We start from the raw sequence: 22,226 nt of genomic DNA on the forward strand, positions 1-22,226 counted from the left end.
TCTAAACGTGCCCCGTGAGAACACCCTGTTCCGCTTTCTATGGAGCCCTCAGACATATAGGTTTGGACATCGCCTCTACATTTTCTTTCTTTACTCTCCTATTCGAGCTCCATACTTTGTAATTCTGGGTCTTGCTTTCCCAACCAGGTGTTGTTCCCCTGGTGAGTTCCTCCACGACCCTCACAGTTGGCCAACAGTAGGGGTAAAAAAACATACTCGATGGGATCAAGCGGAAAGGCAAACCTTTATTGTAGCCTACGAGACTGCCATTGTCGAAGGACATCGCGCTGGCCAGTGTTTCACAAAACATGGCTGGGAACGTGTGGTGGAGCTATTCAACTCGGTGTTCAGGCATAACTGGACTAAACAACAACTCTGCAACCATTGGGATGCGATGCGTCGAGAGCATAGACGTCTATCGGAGCTGCTTAATAGCAGTGGGGTTGCATATAATGATTCGACTGGCAGAATTGTTGCCTCCGAGGAGTGGTGGTCACGAAAATTTAAGGTAACGACTTTGTCCTCCAATGGTGCATACGATAAATCTATAATTCAATTATCGGAATTCCATTGCTAAGATTTACATTTTGAGGTGACAATCAACAATGTTTTCACATGTCTGACCGACTTCATTAATCTGAAATGGTATACCGCCTTTACTTATTGGGGATAGGAAGATATGGTTTACGTAGTATCGACTTACGTTTTGGAAAAAACGAATCCCTTGTGCACATTTTCATTAATGCTCATTGCACGACATAGGCAAATGAGGAATGCGTTTTTTTTCAACCCACATGTTACTGAACTGTGTTTTACATAAGCAGAAGCCACTTCATAGTGCACTTGCTGCACTGCTTTTTGTTCCTGCCTCCGCACATAACTCACTGAACTGTATTTTGTTGTCATGCATGGGAGGGCAAATGAATGGGATATTGGAGTGCAGTTTCTATGTCTTGTTCACACCTCGTGAGATGTTGATTTAACTATTTTTCTCGATTTTGTCGCAGGCGAACAAGGAGTACAAGGACTTCAAGGATCGAGATGTGAGCGACATTTACATTTGATATCGTTTGCTTTTCGGTGACAGTTACAACAGCGAAAAGTACGCAATTACCCCAACAAAGCTGTGCAGAACTGGATTCGAATGTTTTGAGGACGGTGCTCTTGAAGACCATAGAGATGCAATCCCTGTTGAGGGTGAGGACAGTGGTTCAAGTGACGAGGGCGACTGGAACGGTAGCAAAAACATGAGCATCTCGAGGTCCAAAAGTGGCGATAAAAGGAAGTCGTCGACATCGAAGCAGCGTGGTAAGAAAAAGCATGTTTCGGCTCGTGAACTGTCCTTCTCGTTTGATGGGCGAACAGTGCCAAGGAGGTTGTGGCGGCGAAGATTAATAACATCATTAATCCGGCGGACAATGCCGGAGCTGCATGTGTGGAAAAATTGCTTTCGACCGGTCGGCTATAAAGGTGGACGCCAATGTACTTCTACGCTTGCACTCTCCTAGTGCAAAAAAGATTTCGAGACATGCTCAGTGTCATGCAAGATGCCGATGAGAAGTTCGAATGGATCGAGTGGCAGTTCAACGAACGTAATAGGTCACTGCATTAGCTTGTTTCGGTGTGCGTTGGTTCGACTGTGTGTTGTCCTTTGTACGCTTCATGAGTTCGTGTTGTAATATTTGAACTGTGTTGTTTTTTTCCTTGATTGCCTGTACGCGTGACATACTCTAGGTTTGCGTACCGCCTTATGTTGGAAACGTTTATTTCGTGCTACTGTGTTTGTTTTTAATAACATGTTTTCCCATCCGCTTTCCCACTTTTTTAGATATTTTATGTACTTTGTAAGATTATTTCCTCTGTACATGTCATGCTTGTACCTTAGTAAAGAATCTATCCTTGACAATGACATACTAGACAATCATATTAGTCATAAATGCAATAATGGCCCAGTTCCTCACACCTCTACATATATGTTATTCCGCAAGTGGAAGAGCATAATGAGTATAAGCAAGGGTGTTTTACGTAGCTTTACTACAATATTTTCTAAACATAGTAGTCAGCGAATGAATGTGATGGATTTTAATTGCTTCCTATTCTTGCACTCTGAGGCGGAGGAGGAAATCAGCTAGGAGGAAATTTGCAACGGCCTTGCCGCGGATGTCAATGCGTGGCTGGAGTACTGCAAACTATCTGACACTGACGCCTGTAAATACTACAATAGACAGCAACGACGAATTCGCAGATTTCCGTTCGCAAGGAATGTGCACATGTTTATGATGAAGACATTAGAAGGGAATGGACGTATGTGTCAACAAGAATTTCGAATGTACTCGCCAATGTTGCGACATTTCGCTCATATTCTCCGTGACGAGTACAGCTTATGCAGCAACCAGTAGGTGGATATCTACGAGCAGGTAGGAATGTTCCTTTGCATCTTAGCGCATGGTAAGGGACACCACCAGGTAACAACATTATTCAATCATTCTTTGCAAATAGTATGTCACTATTTCAAGCAGGTGCTCCGTGCTACAACTACAATAAAGGTATGAAGCCCCATAGGCCTGACTTTAATAAGCATCCACTATTCCAAGACTGTATTGGTGCTATTGGCAGGACACACGTGAAGGCCGTGCTACCGCGTCACGAGCGTGTGAATTTCATTGGAAGGAAAGGAGTACCGATGCAGAAGGTTTTAGCTGCATGCGAATTCAGTTTACGTTTCACCTTTGTGCGCACTGGCACAACAGGATATACGCACGATGCTCGCATACTAGCTCGTGCAATTCACAGTCCCGAAATACATTTTCCGCAACCAGCCCCGGGTAAATATTATTTGGTGGACTCAGATTTTGCACATCGGCCATGGTATATGGCCCCTTATAAAGACTCAGATATTCTATATCACTTTCAACAGTTCGCTGATGATGGTACGGGGCGACGCAGAAGGTTTCGAAATGCGCGTGAGAGATTTAACTTCAAGCACTAGTCATGCAGAAACGTCATAGAACGTACATTTGTTGTGTGGAAACAGAGGTGGAAAATCCTCAACCATATGCCTAGCTACTCATTCCGAACACAAGTGGCAGTGGTTGTAGCGACGATGGGTATTCATAACTTACTATGCCATTCAGGGATTATGGACGAGGCGTTCTTGCGGGCGGACACAGATGAGGATGCGCCTGCGGAGGTGGAGCTGCCCAACGCGGAGGACGAAATGCATGGTGAAATGAATGCCATCGAAATGTGGCGAAATGAGTGGGACGGACTGCGTGATTACATGACACAACAACCATAACAGTGATTCGTCGTGATTGTCACTTTTTATCGAAAATTTATCATTGTCATGTACCCACATTTCATATCCATTTAAAGGTCAATGTCTTCATATTTCTTACACTTTAACTTTGTATTTTTTCAATTTAATTCTAAAAGATAATGTTTACAATTGCAAATGAAATGTAATGCCCGATTAAAGAGAACAACAGTATATGAACTCTTCTTTATAGAGAGCGTCGCTCTCCTAATTAATCAGGCAAATTATGCTTATCTCGTTTTTGTGTTAAATAGTATCGAAGCATATTAAGAAAGGAAAAGATTTTTTTTCATTTTTGCCTATTATTTTATTTAGTGGAATCTAATACAATGAATCTAACTTATAGTACTCTTTAATCTTTATACATACATTGCAAAATTACAGCGACTATTATCTTTTCTTGTTTCCTCTTCATTCTTTTTTTAGATAAATAAAAAATAATTGTCTTGACATATTTGGTGGTATGTGACTATCATTAAATACATTAATATGTCCTCAAATTGCCTATGGAACGTCTTCTATATTTGATAATAATTTGATGTATATGAATAATTTAAGATTCACCAATTTTAAAATTTGAACACTGCATTATCTATCTAAAATCGCTACCAAATTTCAGAACGTCTTTTTCATTGTCTAGGATGAAGAAAGTAATCGCTCTAACTAAGATCTACCGCAATCTTTTGTCTGTATAATGACATCCTATTCACTGAAATTGTTTCTATCGGATGCCCTAGAACGAAGCATTCTATATATTTGAGTACAAACAATATGCAATTTGGCCTGTACAAGAAATGCTTGTGCGTTAATGTAATGTGCCATAAACGAGAACTTAACAACGGTAATAAATAACAAGAGTTGAAATGCTCATCCATTGTTTGCACATAGTAGATAAGGTATAATCTCCAGTTTCATTCATTCCTTGATATGTTTATTTATGTCTCGTCTGGTAGAAAGGGGTGGACACTGCAATAATCCTTGAACCATAGTGTATGTTGCGTTTGTGTGTGCCTTGATTGCATCTGGTTTGTGCACATTATTGCTGCAGTTGTATATCTGAAATTTCCAATCAGGAATATTGACCATGAAAAAATAACACTCATTGTCTGGATATGAGTTTGGAATTAATAAAAACTTATACCCTATCCACGGACGACTATCTACAGGCAATCTACCATTGACATAGTCTTGTAAGCACGTTTCATCCATTTCACCTGTCTGGTTTCCCATTCGAAAGTCCATTTGCCACCTCATGTGACGAGAGCACTCCTCTTCGAATTGGAAGTCCAAAATTGCATATTGTTTATTGATAAGTGGACAACCTTCATTCATATGCCGCCTCAATAACTTTAGCTCCAGCTCAATATGCTAATAAAATAAACACATTTAACATATATCAGACTTATTAACTACGAAATCAAATTGAGTGTGGTTGCTAAAATTTCATACCGCAATATTCAGATCTTTCGTTTGATCTAGTAGCGTTCTTAGCATGTCCCTTCCGTAGATGTTCCCACTGTCGTCGTTCAAGTATACATTGTACGACACAATTGACATTAGTATCAAATAAATCAACACAGAATTTCTGGCATTTCCGTAATAATGTTTAGAATTTGAACTAGTAAGAATGAGTAAAATTTGTTACTCTGATTCATCTGTCGCTATGAAATCTCTAATTGTCATGTACTTTTTCATGTCGTAGTCTTCTAAGGGACGACTTGTCGATGATGAAGACTGTGTGCACTTCCTCTTCCTTTCCCTTTCTCTTCTCAACCTTTGAGCATGTTCGATTTGTTGAAACGTTGACGTCTCCTGTTCATGATCAGTAGGATTTGGACTTGCATGGAGAGAGACATCTTGCTGCATGAAATTTATAATGACTTCCACGTTCGATTCTCAGTTAGATAATCTGTTCTGCATATTCCAGTATGTTTGTCAATGTATGATCTCACGGAACATAAACTGAAATCCACATAACCCCGCATTTGCTCTTGTTGCTGTTGAAACAATTTTTCTTGTTTTTACAGAACTGCCTGATAATGGGCTTCTTTTGTTTGCGATTCGTGGGCCATATGACTCTGAAACAAACCAGACAACGAATTATCTATTTATGAATGTAAACCATGTTGCATGTAATCTTGCAATGATTTGGTCTGTTCTTCGAACAACAGCTTTTGGTTGTCAATGATCGTGTGGTTTAGGGCTCTTGATTCTACAACAAAGTCCGCCTTCAAGTTGCCACATGGATTGGACACATCTGATATTGTATGTTGTCTGTACATACCAAACGTTTCTTCCAAACGGTTTCAATTACATATCTTGAGGTGCCAGAAGCAGAACTAGGCCTATCTCCAATTGAAGTTTTCGGTGTACCACCACTTGTCGCTTGCTGCGACGGATGTGATCCGATAAAGGTTGTGCTATATTATCCAATTCTCCATTAACAATGGCATCTAGTATACTACGTTCATTGTCAGCTGGTACTAACAAATTTGAGTACCATGATGTTTCTAATTATTCTTCGGTAGGTTGCAGCACCGCAAGGACTTCGATCTGTAATCAGCGTAAACAAGTTCGTCTCAGCAAATTTTTCAATGTCAAGCTTAACCAATCTAATGCGAACGTCATTGTACGTTGGAATTAAAAAGTCATACCTCTTCTGTATCCAAAAATTCTTTAACATTCGCTTTCTTCAGTATTGTATTAGGCCTCCACTTGTGCATTCGTGAAATCTGTGCCGTTTTGTACCTACGGCGTCCAAACATTTGTCCGATCTTTGGAAATACTTCATATATCCAAAATTGCAACAGAATTACAGGTAAATGTCGATGTATATAATATATTTCTGTACGAAGAAATTATACGAAATACAGAAACACTTAGTATATAAACAACATACCTGAAATGCAAGTGGATAGCTTTGTACTGCATACTTACATTCTCTTTGTCGGTTCTGTTGCATCCTTACCACTCGTTCCAATTGCGACTCTTTCAACGAATTTAACAGAACGAAATATGCGGTACGACCCCATGGATAGGTAAGGAACACATTAAGTTGTTTAATCGTGCCCAACGTTCTATAATCAATTTGTTTTGAAGTCGGTGTCAACACACACTCCACCAATATAACTAGTTCCAACTTAAATTTATCTTCCTCGTCTTCGCACATATGGAAAGCTTCAAAAAACATTCTATTACTAATTTTTTTGACCCCATGGAAGTATTGATCTCTAAGAGGATCATTACTATAGTCTAATTCAATGGATGGTTCATGACAAGGTAGTCTAGTAATTAGACAAAATTCTTGCATGCCGAACCTGGTAACATGATCATCTAACCGTACCCAAAGTTTATTAATTTTGCCACAATGTACAATTCGCATTATAAATTCGTGTACCAACTTACTACAAAATTGTTCTTGTTGTCCCCTGAACATAGCTCCGTAAACAAATCCACAAAAATTACTACACAGTAAAGAACATTGTTGATTGGCATCTATAAATTCTACAAAATCATTAATGTATTCGCGATTTGGATATTGGATGATGGTAGCAGAAAACCACTGATCTGGAGAGAGAACGTATTCTAAAGACATCTGCGTAAATTACACAATAATAAATATTTTCAAACGAATATATTATTTTGTTTACAAGAGCACAATATAGAAAATGTACGTAAAAAAAAGTGTACAATTGATCGTAAATTATATTGTTAGACAAATCTTTTTTTTTTATTTTTACAAAATCACATTCTAAAACCTGAGAACAATAAAATGAAAAAAGAAAAAAAGAAAAAGAAAAAAGGGAACTACATTTCTCAACTCCGTGTGTGTCACGGAGAGTGTGTCTCCGTGACACATAGCAAGTGTGTCTCTCTGTGTGTGTCATGGACTAAGTAACACAAATGTTCAAACAAATTTTTTTCTTTGACAACTTACTACTAAGTGGCACAAATGTTGAATAGAAATTTTGATGTGCTTACCGTTTTCAATCGAATTGGCACCTTTTTGGAGTATATGTGTGAGAAGCTTTCCAAATAAATGTGTTGCCGAATGAATGTTGTCAATGAGATTGTAGTTACAAAGTGTAGAGAATGAATGGACGTGGAATGTGTGGATGAGAGAGTGAATGGGAGGATAATAAGTGATTGTGTGAAGGACCCTCTACTTAAAAGTGTGCATGCATGTGACAAGTCCCTACAAATTGTGTTGAGAGGATTGAATGTCAGTAACAAATTTGTTGTGTTACGAATAATTAGATTCATGTGTTCTGCCTTAGGTGTGGAATAATAGCCAAATTGGAGAAAAATGTCTCTGGCCCCACATGGTTGAAGGAGTTGGGGAATATGGTAGCCTATGAATTGTCAAAGGCTGATGGATTCTTCACGTGATGGTAGGATAGAACAAGGGCAATGTTGGTATTTTGTGGTATTTCAAATTCAATTCAGAATACAAGCCAGCAACATGGGCCACTTTGATTTGATCGAAAAATACATTTTTTGCGACCAAAATGGGAAACAAACACATGCAAAATACTATTCCAAAATATATTTTGGCCCAAAAAATAGGGACCAACACATGAGGATTATTATGTGATGAAACAATTATGGTCCTCCAGATTTCCACGTCAATCACAAAAGGGCTCCATTGCATACTAATGTCCACGAACTTTTGCTCCTTAGTCACCAAAGCACAATAGAGAGAAAGATGCTTTGGCCACACGAGACTCCTCTAAGCAACGAACTGTATAGAACATTAACACTGGCTAGAAACGTGATCGAAGGTATCGATTATCAGCAAGATTAAAGGCCTCGATTTGGCCTCGAAATTAGACGAAAAATTCTTATGAATTCTGGCAGAATCAAATTATTATAAATAAGGTTATTGCACAATGGAAAAAGGGTTGAAAATTTTAAATCCAAACTACCACTTAAAAATTCACCTTGAACTAAAAGCATAACCTTTTGAAAATTGAAATACTATCTACGATCGAGAAACACTTTTTCGATCAGAAGAACGCGTGAATTAATCCATCTTTCTCTTTACAATACAAAAGTTGGCTTTCAAAACACAACCAAAATCCCAAAAAGGGAAAAATCTTCTGAGTTTTGGAGGGAAAAACTACCGTTGACTTTGAAAAAGAATTTTTATTTTTGAGGTCAACGTTGATGAACCCCATATATAAATACTGAATCATTTTAAACCAAATTTAGTGCCATTCGTGTCAATTTTTAAGCTGATAACACACTAAAAAATAAGCTTTTTCAAACTTTTTCTTAACTTTCTTTTCTCCTGAAAACATAATATTAAAGGATTTAAAAACTAATTAAAGGCGAATTTTAACACATCAAAAAATGTTACTACGTAGGGTCTATTTACATTTTATTTTTAGTGTGTGAAGTGAGTTGACAGAAGTTACCATCCGGTTGTTACTATAGAGTCCATTTAAAGGTTGAACCCCAATCTTGAGGGTCTCACCGTCCTGCCCCTAGAGATTTGTGAGAGAGGTAAATCACGAAATGTGTTCCAACAGGTCAAGAAACAAGAGCTATCTGTATATTGCACTTACAAGAAATCCAACTTCATGTTTCAGGAATCGAACCCCCACACTAGGACTGTCAGCAAAACGTGAGATAACCTCACTCTTGTTCTTTGCACCACTGGACTATGCCTTGAGAGCTATTATGAAGTCCATTTACATTTTATTGTAGATTGTGAAGAGAGTTACCATCCCCTTTTTTTTTTAGCATATCAGGTTGACACGGTGGTTAAAGGCATCTAGTCAGACTAGCCAGTTTGGGTGGGGTGGAGTTCATGATTTTTTTAGGCGTGGGACACATGAAGTGAAAGGTAAATTACAATATAAAATGACAATAACAAACAAAAACTAACATTTATCATGACGACTTAAAATCTATCATAAGATAACATTAATATACCATATCGAACAACGTTCAACTAACATATAACCGTATCAACAAAATATGAAATGCTTGTAGTTTTACAATTGAGTAAATATGAGGAATGAATAAGAAAATAAGTCAAAAATTATATAAACACATTACCTAATGTTACGTTAGATTAAGATCATAGATAAATGAGAAAACTCAAAGTAAAGAACATCCAAGTGTACATTGAAATCATATCTTTATGAAATGGCGGTGAGTCAACACCTCCTTGTCCACCTGGTGGTATTTAGTGTTCCCGGTTCTCCGTCGGGTATGTGTAACATGAAAAATGAGGGTGGGGCTTTCTCCTTCGTTTTACCTCCGGAGTGATAATCAGTATATGGTATTAGGAAAAATAAGGAGGGAATTCAGACGGCTAAGAAAAATGGTATCCCCATACCTTTGTCACCTTCGGGGGTATTTATAGACACCGAGAGCCGGTGAATGTCACACGGTCGTGGTGCCACGTGTCCCGCGTTGGCCTTCCCACTACCCCCACGTTTTGAGTGGGGGGGGTCTTTAACTTTCCGGCTAGTGGTTGTGGCCGTGATAACCGCTATGGAACCTTGTCAATTCATTAGAGATCTTATGGCTAAGTATTAGGGTGGTCACGTAGGTAATTCCATGTCGGTTGACGATATCGCCTAGAGGTAGAGTGTCCTCGGGGGGGGTCGATGTCCTCGCGTAGAGGTAGAGAGCCCATGGGGGGTCGATGGCCATGCGTAGAGAGGTAGAGCGCCCCCTGAGAAATCAATGGCCACGCGTAGAGGTAGAGAGCCCATGGGGGTCGATGGCCTCGTGTAAAGGTAGAGCGCCCCCAGGAGGTCAATGGCTTCACGTAGAGGTAGAGCCCCCTGGGGGGTCGATGGCCTCGCATAGAGGTAGCGCGTCCCTGGGGAATCGATGGTATTGCGTCAGCATGTAATGCCTTACCTTACTCGTTATCGCAGGTGGTTATCTATGCCGTCCAATATCACTAGCCCCCTTACCACTTGTCGATGTTTTTCAACAAGGGGTAGCATATTCATTTTCTCGAAAAATTTTATTTTCTTTATTTTTTGCTTTCGAAGGCTTTCTATCTTCCTTCTTGCATTGTGTCGACCGTCAGATGTGGTGTCTAGTGGTTAAGGGTCTTAGCCAATTTTTTTTACCTCTAATGCTCTTTGCCTAACCGCGTGGGCTATATTGACCTTCAAGAGAAGGGTCTAGCGGTTAAGTGTTTTAGTCAATTTTTTGGTTTCTAAGGCTCTCCGCCTAGTCGAGTGGGCTATGTCGATCGTCGGGAGAGGGATCTAGCGGTTAAGAGCCTTAGTCAATTTTTTGGCTTCTAAGGCTTTCAGCTTAGTCGCGTGGGCTATGTCGATTGTCAGGAGAGAGATCTAGCGGTTAAGGGCTTTAGTCAATTTTTTTGCTTCTAAGGCTCTCCGTCTAGCCACCTGAGCTATGTCGACCGTCGGGAGAGGGGTCTTGTGGTTAAGGGCCTTAGCCATTTTTTTGGCTTCTAAGGCTCTCCGCCTAGCCGCGTGGGCTATGTCGACCGTCGGGAGAGAGGTCTAGCGGTTAAGGGCCTTAGCCAATTTTTTGACTTCTAAAGCTCTCCGCCTAGCCTGTAGGCTGTGTCGACCGTCTTGAGAGAGGTCAAGCGGTTAAGAGCCATAGCCACTTTTTTGGCTTCTAAGGCTCTCCGCCTAGTCACGTGGATTGTGTCGACCGTCGAGAGAGGGGTCTAGCGGTTAAGGGCCTTAGCCACTTTTTTGGTTTCTAAAGCTCTCCGTCTAACCGCATAGGCTATGTCGACCGTATGCCTCCATGGAGTAAGCAGGTCAAATATAGCAATGTAAAGCCTCGTTTGTAGTGCTGCCCATTGACGATGGTAAATGAGACTGCTCGAACCCTCAACATCTTTGCTTCGAAAGTGTTTTTTGGTACCTCATCCTCCGTGAGATATTTGATCAGTGGATCCATCCAGCTTTCTTCATACTCAATGTTCTTCATCTTGGCCCAGCGTTGAATGCTGGGTTGTCGTAGAACTTGCACGTTCACTGCCTGTGGTAGATTTCTCGGGCTTGCCGATGCAAGCCTTACCAATGTGCCTACCCGCTCATTATTTTTTCGTGGGACCTTAGTCATCTTAAAGCTTGTGAATTCCTTTTGTAAATCCCTTATTTTCATTAGATATGCAGCCATCTTTCCGTCTTTGGCTCTAAACTCTCCCAACACATGTCCAACTATTAATTGCAAGTCACTGCAAACCTCTACTGAAGACACCCCTGCCTAACCGCCAGACCTAAGCTTGTGATCACTGCCTCATATTTAGCATCGTCATTGGTAGCGAGGAACTCGAAGCAAGTAAATATTCAAATTCTTCAAAGTTCAGTCCAATCATTATGATCTCAACTTCTGATCCCTCTGCATTACAAGAACTGTCCACAAAAATCTTCCAATCCATTTTTTGCCCTTCTAGTAGTTCTAGTGGGATGGTGAGCTCGGCGATGAAATTCGCTAGAGCCTGTACTTTGATGGCCCTCCTGGGCCTAAATTCGATGTCAAGCTCACTCAATTCGATCACCAATTTCAACAGCCTCCTAGATGTCTCTGGTTGATGTAAGATCGTGATGATCAACGCAAGCACCAGTTGCTTGGTGAGGCTATATCTTGTCTCTACGGCCTTTAGAACTAGGCTTACGTAGTATACTAGTTTTTATACCTTTGGGAATTCTTTCAATAGTACTACGCTGACTGCCCAAGGTGAAACCGCTAGGTAGAGACATTGTATATCCCCCGAGCACGGGCTGGTCAAAATTGGAGGTTGCTGTAGTGACGGCTTCAAGGATTCCAGCAATTCTTTGTACTCTTACGTCTACTCTAAATTAGTAGAGCCCCATATAACTTTGAAAAAATGGTAACATTTATTCGCCGCCCAACTCATAAAACGGTTAAGGGCCTCTATTCATCCTGTCAGCAGCTGGACCTCCTTCTTGCTAGTGGGGGCTCTTCATTCCTAGTATCGCCTATATTTTGTCGAGGTTCACCTCAATACCTCTCTGGGTGATCATGAAGCCTAAGAACTTCTCACTAGCTGTGCCAAAAACATATTTCTTTGGGGTTGAACTTTAAGTTATTCTGTCGTGCTACATCAAACACTTTCTATAGACATGCCACGTGGTTGTTAGCCCTGACACTTTTTACCACCATGTCGTCAACATAGGCCTTTATGATATTCCTAATCAACTCCCGGAAGACCTTATTCACCATTCTTTGGTAAATTGCCCTACGTTTTTTAGCCTGAATGGCATGGCCATATAACAGTGGGTCCCAAAATTCGTGATAAATAACGTCTTCTCCTGGTCAAACTCGACCATAGAGATTTGATGATATCGGAAGAACGCGTCCAAAAAGCTAAGCCTTTCATAACCTAATGTAGCGTTGACCAGGTGGTCTATCCAAGGGAGCAGGTATGAGTCCTTTGGGCATGCCTTATTTAGCTCGGTGTAATCCACGCACATGCGCCATTTCCCATTTGACCTCATCACTAGCACGATGTTGACCAGCCATTCGGGGTACTGCACCTCTCGGATGAAATCAGCTTATAGTAGCTTTTCCACCTTCGCTTTAGCTACTCCTTGCCTTTCAGGGATGAGGTTCCTTTTCTTCTACTTCACTGGTTTGGCTCCTAATAGGACACCGAGATGATGTTGTGCGATCGCTGGACTGATTCCAGTGATGTCCCCTGGACTCCATGTGAAAACGTCCAGGTTATCTACCAGGCATCTCACCAACTTTTCCTTTTCATCAAATTTCAGTCCAGCCTCGATGCTGAACTCCTATCCTTCTAATACAGAGATCTTTTCAATCATGTCAAGTGGTTCGATCCGTCCTATTGGACGCTCGACATCTAACATCATGATCGGTGGTGCTCCTCTGGCTGATACACTGTCAACATAACATCTCTTGGACGCTTGTTCGTGACCACGGGCACAACCACGTGTACCCGACCCCCTGTTGGTAGGGAATTTCATGACCAGATGATAGGTTGAGGGAATGGCCCCGACTGCATTCAGAGTGGCCGACTATAGATTGCATTGTAGGCCATGGGGGTTTTGACAACTAAAAAGCTCGCCACAATAACTACAGTGGTTGGATATGTGCCTAGCGTGATTGGAAGCTCCACAGTCCCTTCTGAAATTACCGTGGCTCCTCCAAAGCCATATAGGGGGGTGGTTCGACTGAATCTAGCCAAGTATTCTAACAAAAACTCGTCCTTCTCCTGGACGACCTGCATCAAGCCAATAGCTATCTTTCTCTTCCTCTTGCTACTGAGGAAGTAGGCCACAAAGCTCCTGGAGAGTTCATCAAACGTTCAGATAGTCTGGGAGACTAATGTCGCCATCCAGTCTCTAGCTTCCTTCCTAAGGATCGAGTAAGGACCAGCACATCACTGTATCGGGTGCTGCATAAGGTGTTATTAAATCAATGAAGGTCCGGAAGTGGTCAAGCTTATTCGTGACCCCGTCGTAAGCTTCTACCGTAGGTTGCTTGAAGACCTCGGGTAGATGGACCGCCATAATTTCAGGTACGTACGTGTCTTCTTCCAAAACCATCTGCCTACGCTTGTCCTTTCTCCTGGATAATGCATAATCTATCTTTTACGTCATGATCTCCTTCATCCTTCGCTACAGAACTACCATGGGTGATGAGGGCCGCATGACTACCATCCTCGAAGCCTGTGAGCCTACTGTCACCGGTTGGATGACAGGTGGGGCTTCTATGTGTGTCCCCTGGGGTGGCGGCACGACCTCTGTCGAGTGCAATGGTGGGAGGGTGGCTCTCTGCATTTAATTCTGCAACAAGGTCATCATCGCTGCCAACTGGGTCTCTAGGACGCTGATTTGGCTTTGGGTCACATACTGTGATGGCGATGGTAGGTCGAAGCCCCTTGCGATTGACTCTGACTTTGTCTTCGCCGCAACCTCCCTTAAACGTGTATCTCTTCTTGTTTGTCTTCTTGACATAACTTTTATGTTCAGTGGAAGAACTTCCCACAGACGGCGCCAATGAAATGGCGGTAAGTCAACACCTCCTTGTCCACCTAGTGGTATTTAGCGTTCTCGGTTCTTCGTCGGGCGTGTGTAACCTGAAAAATGAGGGTGGGGCTTTCTCCCTCGTTTTACCTCCGGAGTGATAACAAGTATATGGTATTAGGAAAAATAAGAAGAGAATTCAGACGGCTAAGAAAAATGATATCCCCATACCTTTGTCACCTTCGGGGGTATTTATAGACACCGAGAGCCGGTGAATGTCGCACAGTCGTGGTGCCACGTGTCCCACGTTGGGCTTCCCACTATTCCCATGTTCTGAGTGGGGGGTCTTTAACTTTTCGGCTGGTGGTTGTGCCCGTGATAACCGCTATGGAACCTTATCAATTCATTAGAGATCTTATGGCTAAGTATTAGGGTGGTCACGTAGATAATTCCATACCGATCGATGATATCGCGTAGAGGTAGAGAGCCCATGGGGGTTCGATGACCTCGCATAGAGGTAGAGCGCCTCCTGAGGGGTCGATGGCCACGCGTAGAGGTAGAGAGCCCATGGGGGTCGATGGCCTCATGTAAAGGTAAAGTGCCCCAGGAGGTTGATGGCTTCACGTAGAGGTAGAGCCCCCCGGAGGGTCGATGGCCTCGCATAGAGGTAGCGCGTCGCCGGGGAATCGATGGTATTGCGTCAACATGTAATGCCTTACCTTACTCGTTATCGCAGACGGTTATTTATGCCATCCAATATCACTTTACAAAAAGGTTAATATTAATTTAAGTTCAGCAGATAGTTAAATTGTTTACCAAATATTAAAATTAGCAAATATATAGTTAGAATTAAATGAAAGATCACACTTTCGAAAGAAATAAGCTTAAGTGCTTAACATCCACTAAATTTGCATTTTAATCAAAGTACGAAAATCCCACATTTAATGAAGCTCTAAAATTAACGAAATACACATTAATAGATACAGATAACTTTCTAGCTTCAGATTCATTAAATAAATAAATTTTTTATCCGAAATCAACTATCAATTTAATTTAACTGCCCCTTTTGATTTATAATCAAATAGTCAATATATATATATATATATTTTAATAAAAACCAAACGAACTTTTACATGTAAAGGAAGCCAACACCTCCACGTGCTAGCCCAACCCATAATTAAAGCTTGTTTGGTATGGCTAAAAAGCTAATTAAAATTAATTTTTTTACCATTATTTTACAATTTCAGTCCTCATTTTTGAATTATTCTCTCACGTGTAGGATTCACTTTATCTCTAATGATAAAAAAATTAATTATTAAAATCCCTACCAAATAAGCACTTAATACATGTACCCTTCCTCCATTAATGGACTTTGAATTACAAGAAATTATCAATTAAACTTAATAATTAATTCACATTTCCTTAGTATTAATGATTTTATTATCTATTTGAATTAACTATATAGATTATTTATAAAGACAAATCTCATTTTCATTAAATTCTGTGCTAAACCGACAGCCAACGGTCATATTTTTTCAACTTCTTCATTTCGAAATCCATTCCCACCCCCAACCCCCGATCTCCTCTAAACAGGATTGCACTCACTTTTGGAGAAAAAGTGAAAACCCCACTTTTGGGAACTCATTTGTGGCTCAAGATGGGATGTTTTGCGGCCTGTTTTGGCACTGGGAAGCATAAAAAACCCATAAAGGCATGTGGTGAAACTCCTCTCAACAAGCAGGTAAAATCTGAACTCAATCTTAGTAAATATAATGGAAAATCCAGTTCATCTTGAACCTTATACTCAAAGTTCTTTCTTTCTTTTTGTTTTTGATTTTTTTTTTCTCTCCATATCCAGTCTTTATCTCCCTGCCATGAAACTCAAGAGGCTGTCGAGCTTTTGACTGCTAAATCCTTAAAAAAAGGGGAGGTCGTAAATCCCGTTTCAGAATCTGTGTAAGTTATCGCTTACTTTGAGCTAGTTCTTGATTTTTCTGGTACATTTGTAGCTTGTTTGATAGTTGATACGGTGGACCTGACAGTACTCCACTGCATTAAGGGAAAGAAATAAGCTAAAATCTTGTATACCGTATTGTCAAGTCTTGTCTGGTTGCAAAACCTATCTTAAAACTTCCCGCTAATCGCTATTATTTTTTGTTTATTATATTTGGTTCATTTTCTCATCTTTAATCAGAGGTATAAACGAAGAGCTGCTGAATAGTAGTACCAGAGAGAAAGTTACATTTGATGATTGGAACAAGGATGGCCTGACCAATATTCTTGAGAGTAATTTGGTGAAAAATGAAAATGAGAAAGTGGAAAGGGAGAAGGAGAAGGAGAACGGCGAAGAAGACGGCTCAGATTCGACTGTGTCAAGCCTTATATCATATCCTCCAAACCATAAAGTCCTAACCAACATTGTTGAGAGTAATGTGGTGAATAACGAAAACGAGAAATTGGAAAAAGAGAGAAAAACAGGCAGAGACGGCGACTCAGATTCGACTGCATTGTATTGTCCAGTCGTCTCTACTAATGAGCAGAATGCATGTCATAGCCTCAAGTGTGCTTGTTGCGGTAGAAAAATCGTAAATAAGGACTTGGAAGAATGCAATTCCTTGGATAAATTTAAAGGGATTGTTAATGAAGGAATATGTGATTGTGGGTTCCTACAAGAAGAAGAGTCCTCTGAATCACTGTTTTCTTTATCAATAGATTCAAGAAAACATGTTTCTGCCGCTGAAATGGGAGAAAAGGAGGTAATTAGCCCATTAAAACCTGCTGATTCTGTATTGAATTCTGTGAAAAATCTTAGCCAAAAGAATTTTGTTAAGGTGAAAACAGCTAGTATTATATTACTGAATCAAGAAGAAGAAAAGGAGAATATTAATTTGGAGCCTGTTGTTAAGCAATTAATTCAGCAGCCTAAACTAGAATCTGATAATGAAATTGCTGTTGAAACTAGTCTTTCAAGCTGGTTAGTTGAATCTGAAAAATCATTCAAGAATGAAAATAGTCCAAGTTCTGTTGGGAATTCTTCTGGGAGGTCCAAGTCTTTGAAAAGCTTTGGAAACAGGCCAGTTTTGGAGGCACTCACTTGTAAAGAGATTAACGAATCTTTGTCCTCTCAACAAACTTGGAGCCATGGTTCGGATGATGTTCCAAGTATTGGTACAATAGGCAGTTATTGGCAGCATACATGGAGGGTGACCGACGTGGACTGAAGCTCGTTGCAGAGGAATTCCGAACGAGTAAAGCAATTACAGGAACCAGCTTGAATTTATTATTTATTTTTTTCTGTGGGAGAAATGTAATTTATTTTTTTCTGTGGGAGAAATGTAAGGTTAGAAATTACAGTGGCAGTCGATTTGCCCAAGTTTAGGAAATAAATTAATTTTATTTGAATTTTAACATTTATTTTCTTGCAACCTGGTCATCTAAAAGGCTTCACAGAATTTCATTTTTATTCATCAAAAGGTGAATACAACAATCTCTCTATTTGATCATAAGAAAGGTAATAACGTTTAATATAAGTCATCTCAACCCCAGCACACAGCATTTACGCAGACCATGAGAAAAGGGTATTTTACTATGGCATTTCGGACATTTTTATACAATAAAAGTTTCAAGTATTTCATCAATTCAATGAATAACCGTCTAAAGTGAGAACTAAATCAATAATACATTAGGGTGCGTTTGAATACCAATAATTTTTTATGAAAATGTGTTTTTTCCACTCGAATTCTTACTTTTATGCTATTCGACTGGCATTTTTTCCATGAAAAACATTTTTCTACTTTTGATCACGTGACCACATTTTCCTCAAAATTAAGAAAAATATTTTCTTTAGGAGAGTAAGATTTTATTTTCCAGGGCATTCATTCTCTCTTTCTTTCTTTCTCTCTCTCATATATCCACTCTCTCTCATCTGTCCACAAATGAAAATCGGACAAATATAACATTTTTTAAGTTGAAAATTAAATAAATCAAACACAATTAATTAACAATTTTCATGCAAATAAGTTCTAAACAATTGAATTACATAAAATTTATTTTCTTTCCAACCAAATTTCATACTTGCAAACGAACGCACTTCCAAGAAAGAGAGAGAGAGAGAGAGAGAGAGAGAGATAATTAAGCCTCGTTTGGGCCCCATAATGAGTTTTTTTTGTACAAAATCTCATTACTCTATAGCGAACAACTAATAAACAATGTAAAAGTTGCCCTCAGGGATATAATCAAGTGGTACAAAGGATAAGAGTGAGGTAGTCTCGATCTTGCTAGCAGTCACAGTGTGAAGGTACGATTTCTGAGACATGAAATTGAATTCTTTATGGACACCAGTATATGAGCAAGCTCTAGTTCCTTGGTCTGTTGAGACATATCCCGTAATTTACCTCCCTAACAATGCTTCAAGGACGGAACGATGGAGGTTTTCAAGATTGGGGTTCAACTTTTAATAAACAACGTAAAAGTTGCACCTACTTTGTCACACACTTATTTGCCTCTATTGGCCGGTGAAAGTTGAGAGGACGCATGTACCCTCGCCTAGTCAAGCTATTGACGGCATTAACTATAATATGTCAAGGTCAATTTTGCAAATGTTGTGGAATGCGCCATAGAAAAGTCAAAAAAATGTAGCTACTTGGTTAGAATCACCTAACAATTTCAGAAGTGGGGACCACATTCTAAAAATCTGCAGTGCTTTAATTTGCACCTGAGGCTGCTAGAAGTCGAGTTTGACCATATTGCAAACTCCAGACAAATGAGCCAAAGCATCCCAGTCACGGTCGAACAATATTCTCGGGCACAGCTCAATTGGTGGATCAATCAATATTGTCTTGCTTCCAGCGATAGGATGGAGGTTCGAATACTGGTGGAAACCTGTGACCAGATTTATTTGGTATGGAGCAATCACTTTGGAGGAGGATCTCTTGTGCGCAGAAGTATACAGGAGGTGGGGGAAACCTGTGATCCAATTGAGGCATAACCCACGATTTACCCCCTCCAAAGTTCTAGGGACTAGGGTCTTGGGGGTTCAGGATTTAGTCTAGTGTAAGTTAGGATAACTGGATATCAAAAAAAATAAAATTGTTTAACATATCGTGAAAAAATTTGGTCCACTGTTGCAGGCATTAATGTAACCGGGCAACGCTTGTACTGTGGATGGATTATAAACGGAAGATAATTTCGTAGGACACGAAAATTACATAACAAGAAGAGGCAACATGACCACTATATTGTAAAAATGAGAAGAGAATCACGATTTAACAACTGTCAGAGGCACCGAGATGAAAATCACTAGGGTCTATTCTTTCATATGCATTGAAATATGTCCTCAAGGATTTGAATCCATCAATTCATATTTAGAAAGGAAAAACTAATGTTAGGTAACAATTTCAACTCGTTGGATCCAAGGAACAATGAAGTTCAGCAAACAAACATCAATATTTCTAATTCCAGGAAATTTGTGAATAGTCGTCTAATTTCTCACCTCAAGCCTCACCAAACGACTGTACCCAACAGGCAGGAAAAGCGAATGAGAGGCATGATGAACTGCCTTGGGAAAGTGAAAAATACAGAACTTATAATTGGATTGTTGTAAGAAAACTCCATTTTGTTTTCTCCCCAAGAAACAACATCAAAAACTTTTGTTTATAATGCAATTTTACCCTTATTCAAAAAGGAAATTCAGGAAGCATCCCCATGCTTTTAGAGAGAGCTAGTCATCTTAAAGCCCATCCAAAGAAGAAAATTAATGGACAAAAGCACCATAGGTATTTATTGTCAAGGACTCAAATAAAGCTCTTATTTACGAAATTTATCTGCAAGCTGAAAGCAGTAGTACACTAATGACTGGAGTTTGAGAATCTCGCTTGATTGACATAAGGCCCCATTTATTTTTCAGTTTTGTAAGAATGTGAATGAAAAATATAGTCGTTATGGACATCACAAAAGAGATAAAAATTCAAATTTGGTGACTTAATGTGATGAATAACGATCATATTTTTCATTTTAATGAAAATAAAATGGAAAACAAAAGGAGCTTAAATATACAAGTATAGCAAAATACAAATTCTGAAATGGGCCGAGCTACAATATCAGAAAAATTTTGACAGAAGGGCTGACACTCACTCACAACATGGTGGGGGCCTTTTTTTTTTTTTTTTTTTGGGGGAAATTGTTTTTTCACATCGGTCACCACTTGTTTTGTCAGGCCGGCATTTCCTCCCTCCTGAAATGGACCAAATAGCCATTACTGATGGATTTGCACGTTTTTGAGAGCACAAAGGGCAAAGTGTTCCATCACGTGGCAGTGGGATTCCTTCCTTTGCAACCTGTTACATTATGAAGTATGTCATAATTTTTTTTTTTTGAAGGTAATTAAATATTTTATTAATCAATGTATAATACACATGAAGGATACTATCAATTTAAATCAGAAAGGAACAAGAAGAAATTGTACAGCCTGTCTATATGTCTAGTAGCTGCAGTATTAAATTAAATATATAAAGTCAAATAAAACAATTTTTTAATATGCTCTGTTGTTCGTGTTTGATCATCAAAACAACTGCTATTTTTTCTCTCCACACACACCATACAATACAACTCAAAATAAGGTCCCTTGGATGGAGGTCCATCCCCCAGCCCATACGGAAAACAAAGAAGAATTTGTTAAATCTTGGCCCAAATATTTGTGTTAGCCCAACTCTAGTTTGAATTTTAATCCAAACTCTATGCTCAATTAATCAAATCTTGCTGAAGAAGCTACAATTATTAGATACTATTTTCATAACATTTAAGAAGTATGAATATCTTATTTTTAAATTAGGCATTTAATTACTGCATGTTTGATTAAATTTACTTGTGGTAATTAAGTAAATTTTATAATAGAAAATTTGTATTGATCATATCTAAAATTACTTATTTTATAGTTAGAGACACTATACACTATATGTTTTGCTAAGCTTAAATGTAATTATTATTTTTATTTCTATATATACTTTCATATATTACCTATTCATACTTATAAGGAAAAATTAATTATTTAGACATGAAATAGATGTTATGATCAAAATAAATTACTTGTTCTAAATTTGATCTTGTCAATAAAACGAATATTTGTTAAACTTTATTTATTTATAAATTAATCGATATATAAGTATATTCTTGAAATTGAGCAAAACATGTACATGAACTAAATCTAATTTCTTTGGACCCTCATAATTCTTAATCGATTTTTGACTTTAGATGTGATTCACCTACAATGAAATGAAGTGATATAGAAGATTGTTGTCCATACCAAATAGTATTTTGAAACAATAACATATATGATGTATTATTGATTGCTTGTTTCGATCAAAGCTTTCAGTTGTTTGAAAATACTAGTTTTCAATATTATTTAGAATAATATTCATTAAATAATTTTTTAGTTTTTCATGGTGGATACGTATCTTTTGCTTATTCTAATCGTGATTTGATTAGTTTATTTTTTTAACATAAGTGTTATACACCTTTTGTTAATTAAGAAAATATAAAAAGAATTACAGTGAAACATTTAAAGTTCTTTTATTTCATTGAGTGTTATACACTTTTTGTCGTGAATGTCATGAATTTAACCTCTTTTCGACGTGAGTTCATTTTAAAAAACTTAAATTTCGACGTGAGTTCATTTTAAAGCGTTATACACTTTTTGTCAAGAAAATGCATTTTTGAATAGTGTAATGATGTGAAATGTGGGTTTAAAAAATAAGGAAAAGTTTTAGATTTTCGTGTAATATTATTTTATTGAAGAATGTGCGGTTGAAATGATGTCAAAACACTATTTAAGAATGTATTTAAAAAAAATGAGGCTCAAACAAGGGCTGAGTGTCCTCGTGTTATCCTATCCTTTTTTTATCTCTTATTTTACACAATTTACATGTTGAGTGACCTACCTATGTTAC

At 38.9% G+C, this 22,226-nt stretch overlaps 1 protein-coding gene across 1 annotated transcript; it reads left to right on the forward strand.

Moving 5' to 3' along the window:
* The first annotated feature begins 15,800 nt into the window (after positions 1–15,800).
* Positions 15,801–17,701, forward strand: LOC111376924. The gene is made up of 3 exons (XM_022999939.1): positions 15,801–16,024; positions 16,142–16,239; positions 16,478–17,701. The coding sequence occupies exons 1-3, from the start codon at positions 15,941–15,943 to the stop codon at positions 17,502–17,504; spliced, it is 1,209 nt and encodes a 402-aa protein (XP_022855707.1). The 5' UTR covers positions 15,801–15,940; the 3' UTR covers positions 17,505–17,701.
* The last annotated feature ends 4,525 nt before the right edge of the window (positions 17,702–22,226 follow it).

The sequence above is a fragment of the Olea europaea genome, unplaced genomic scaffold (assembly GCF_002742605.1).
Source record: "Olea europaea var. sylvestris unplaced genomic scaffold, O_europaea_v1 scaffold1576, whole genome shotgun sequence".
Lineage (NCBI taxonomy): Eukaryota > Viridiplantae > Streptophyta > Magnoliopsida > Lamiales > Oleaceae > Olea > Olea europaea.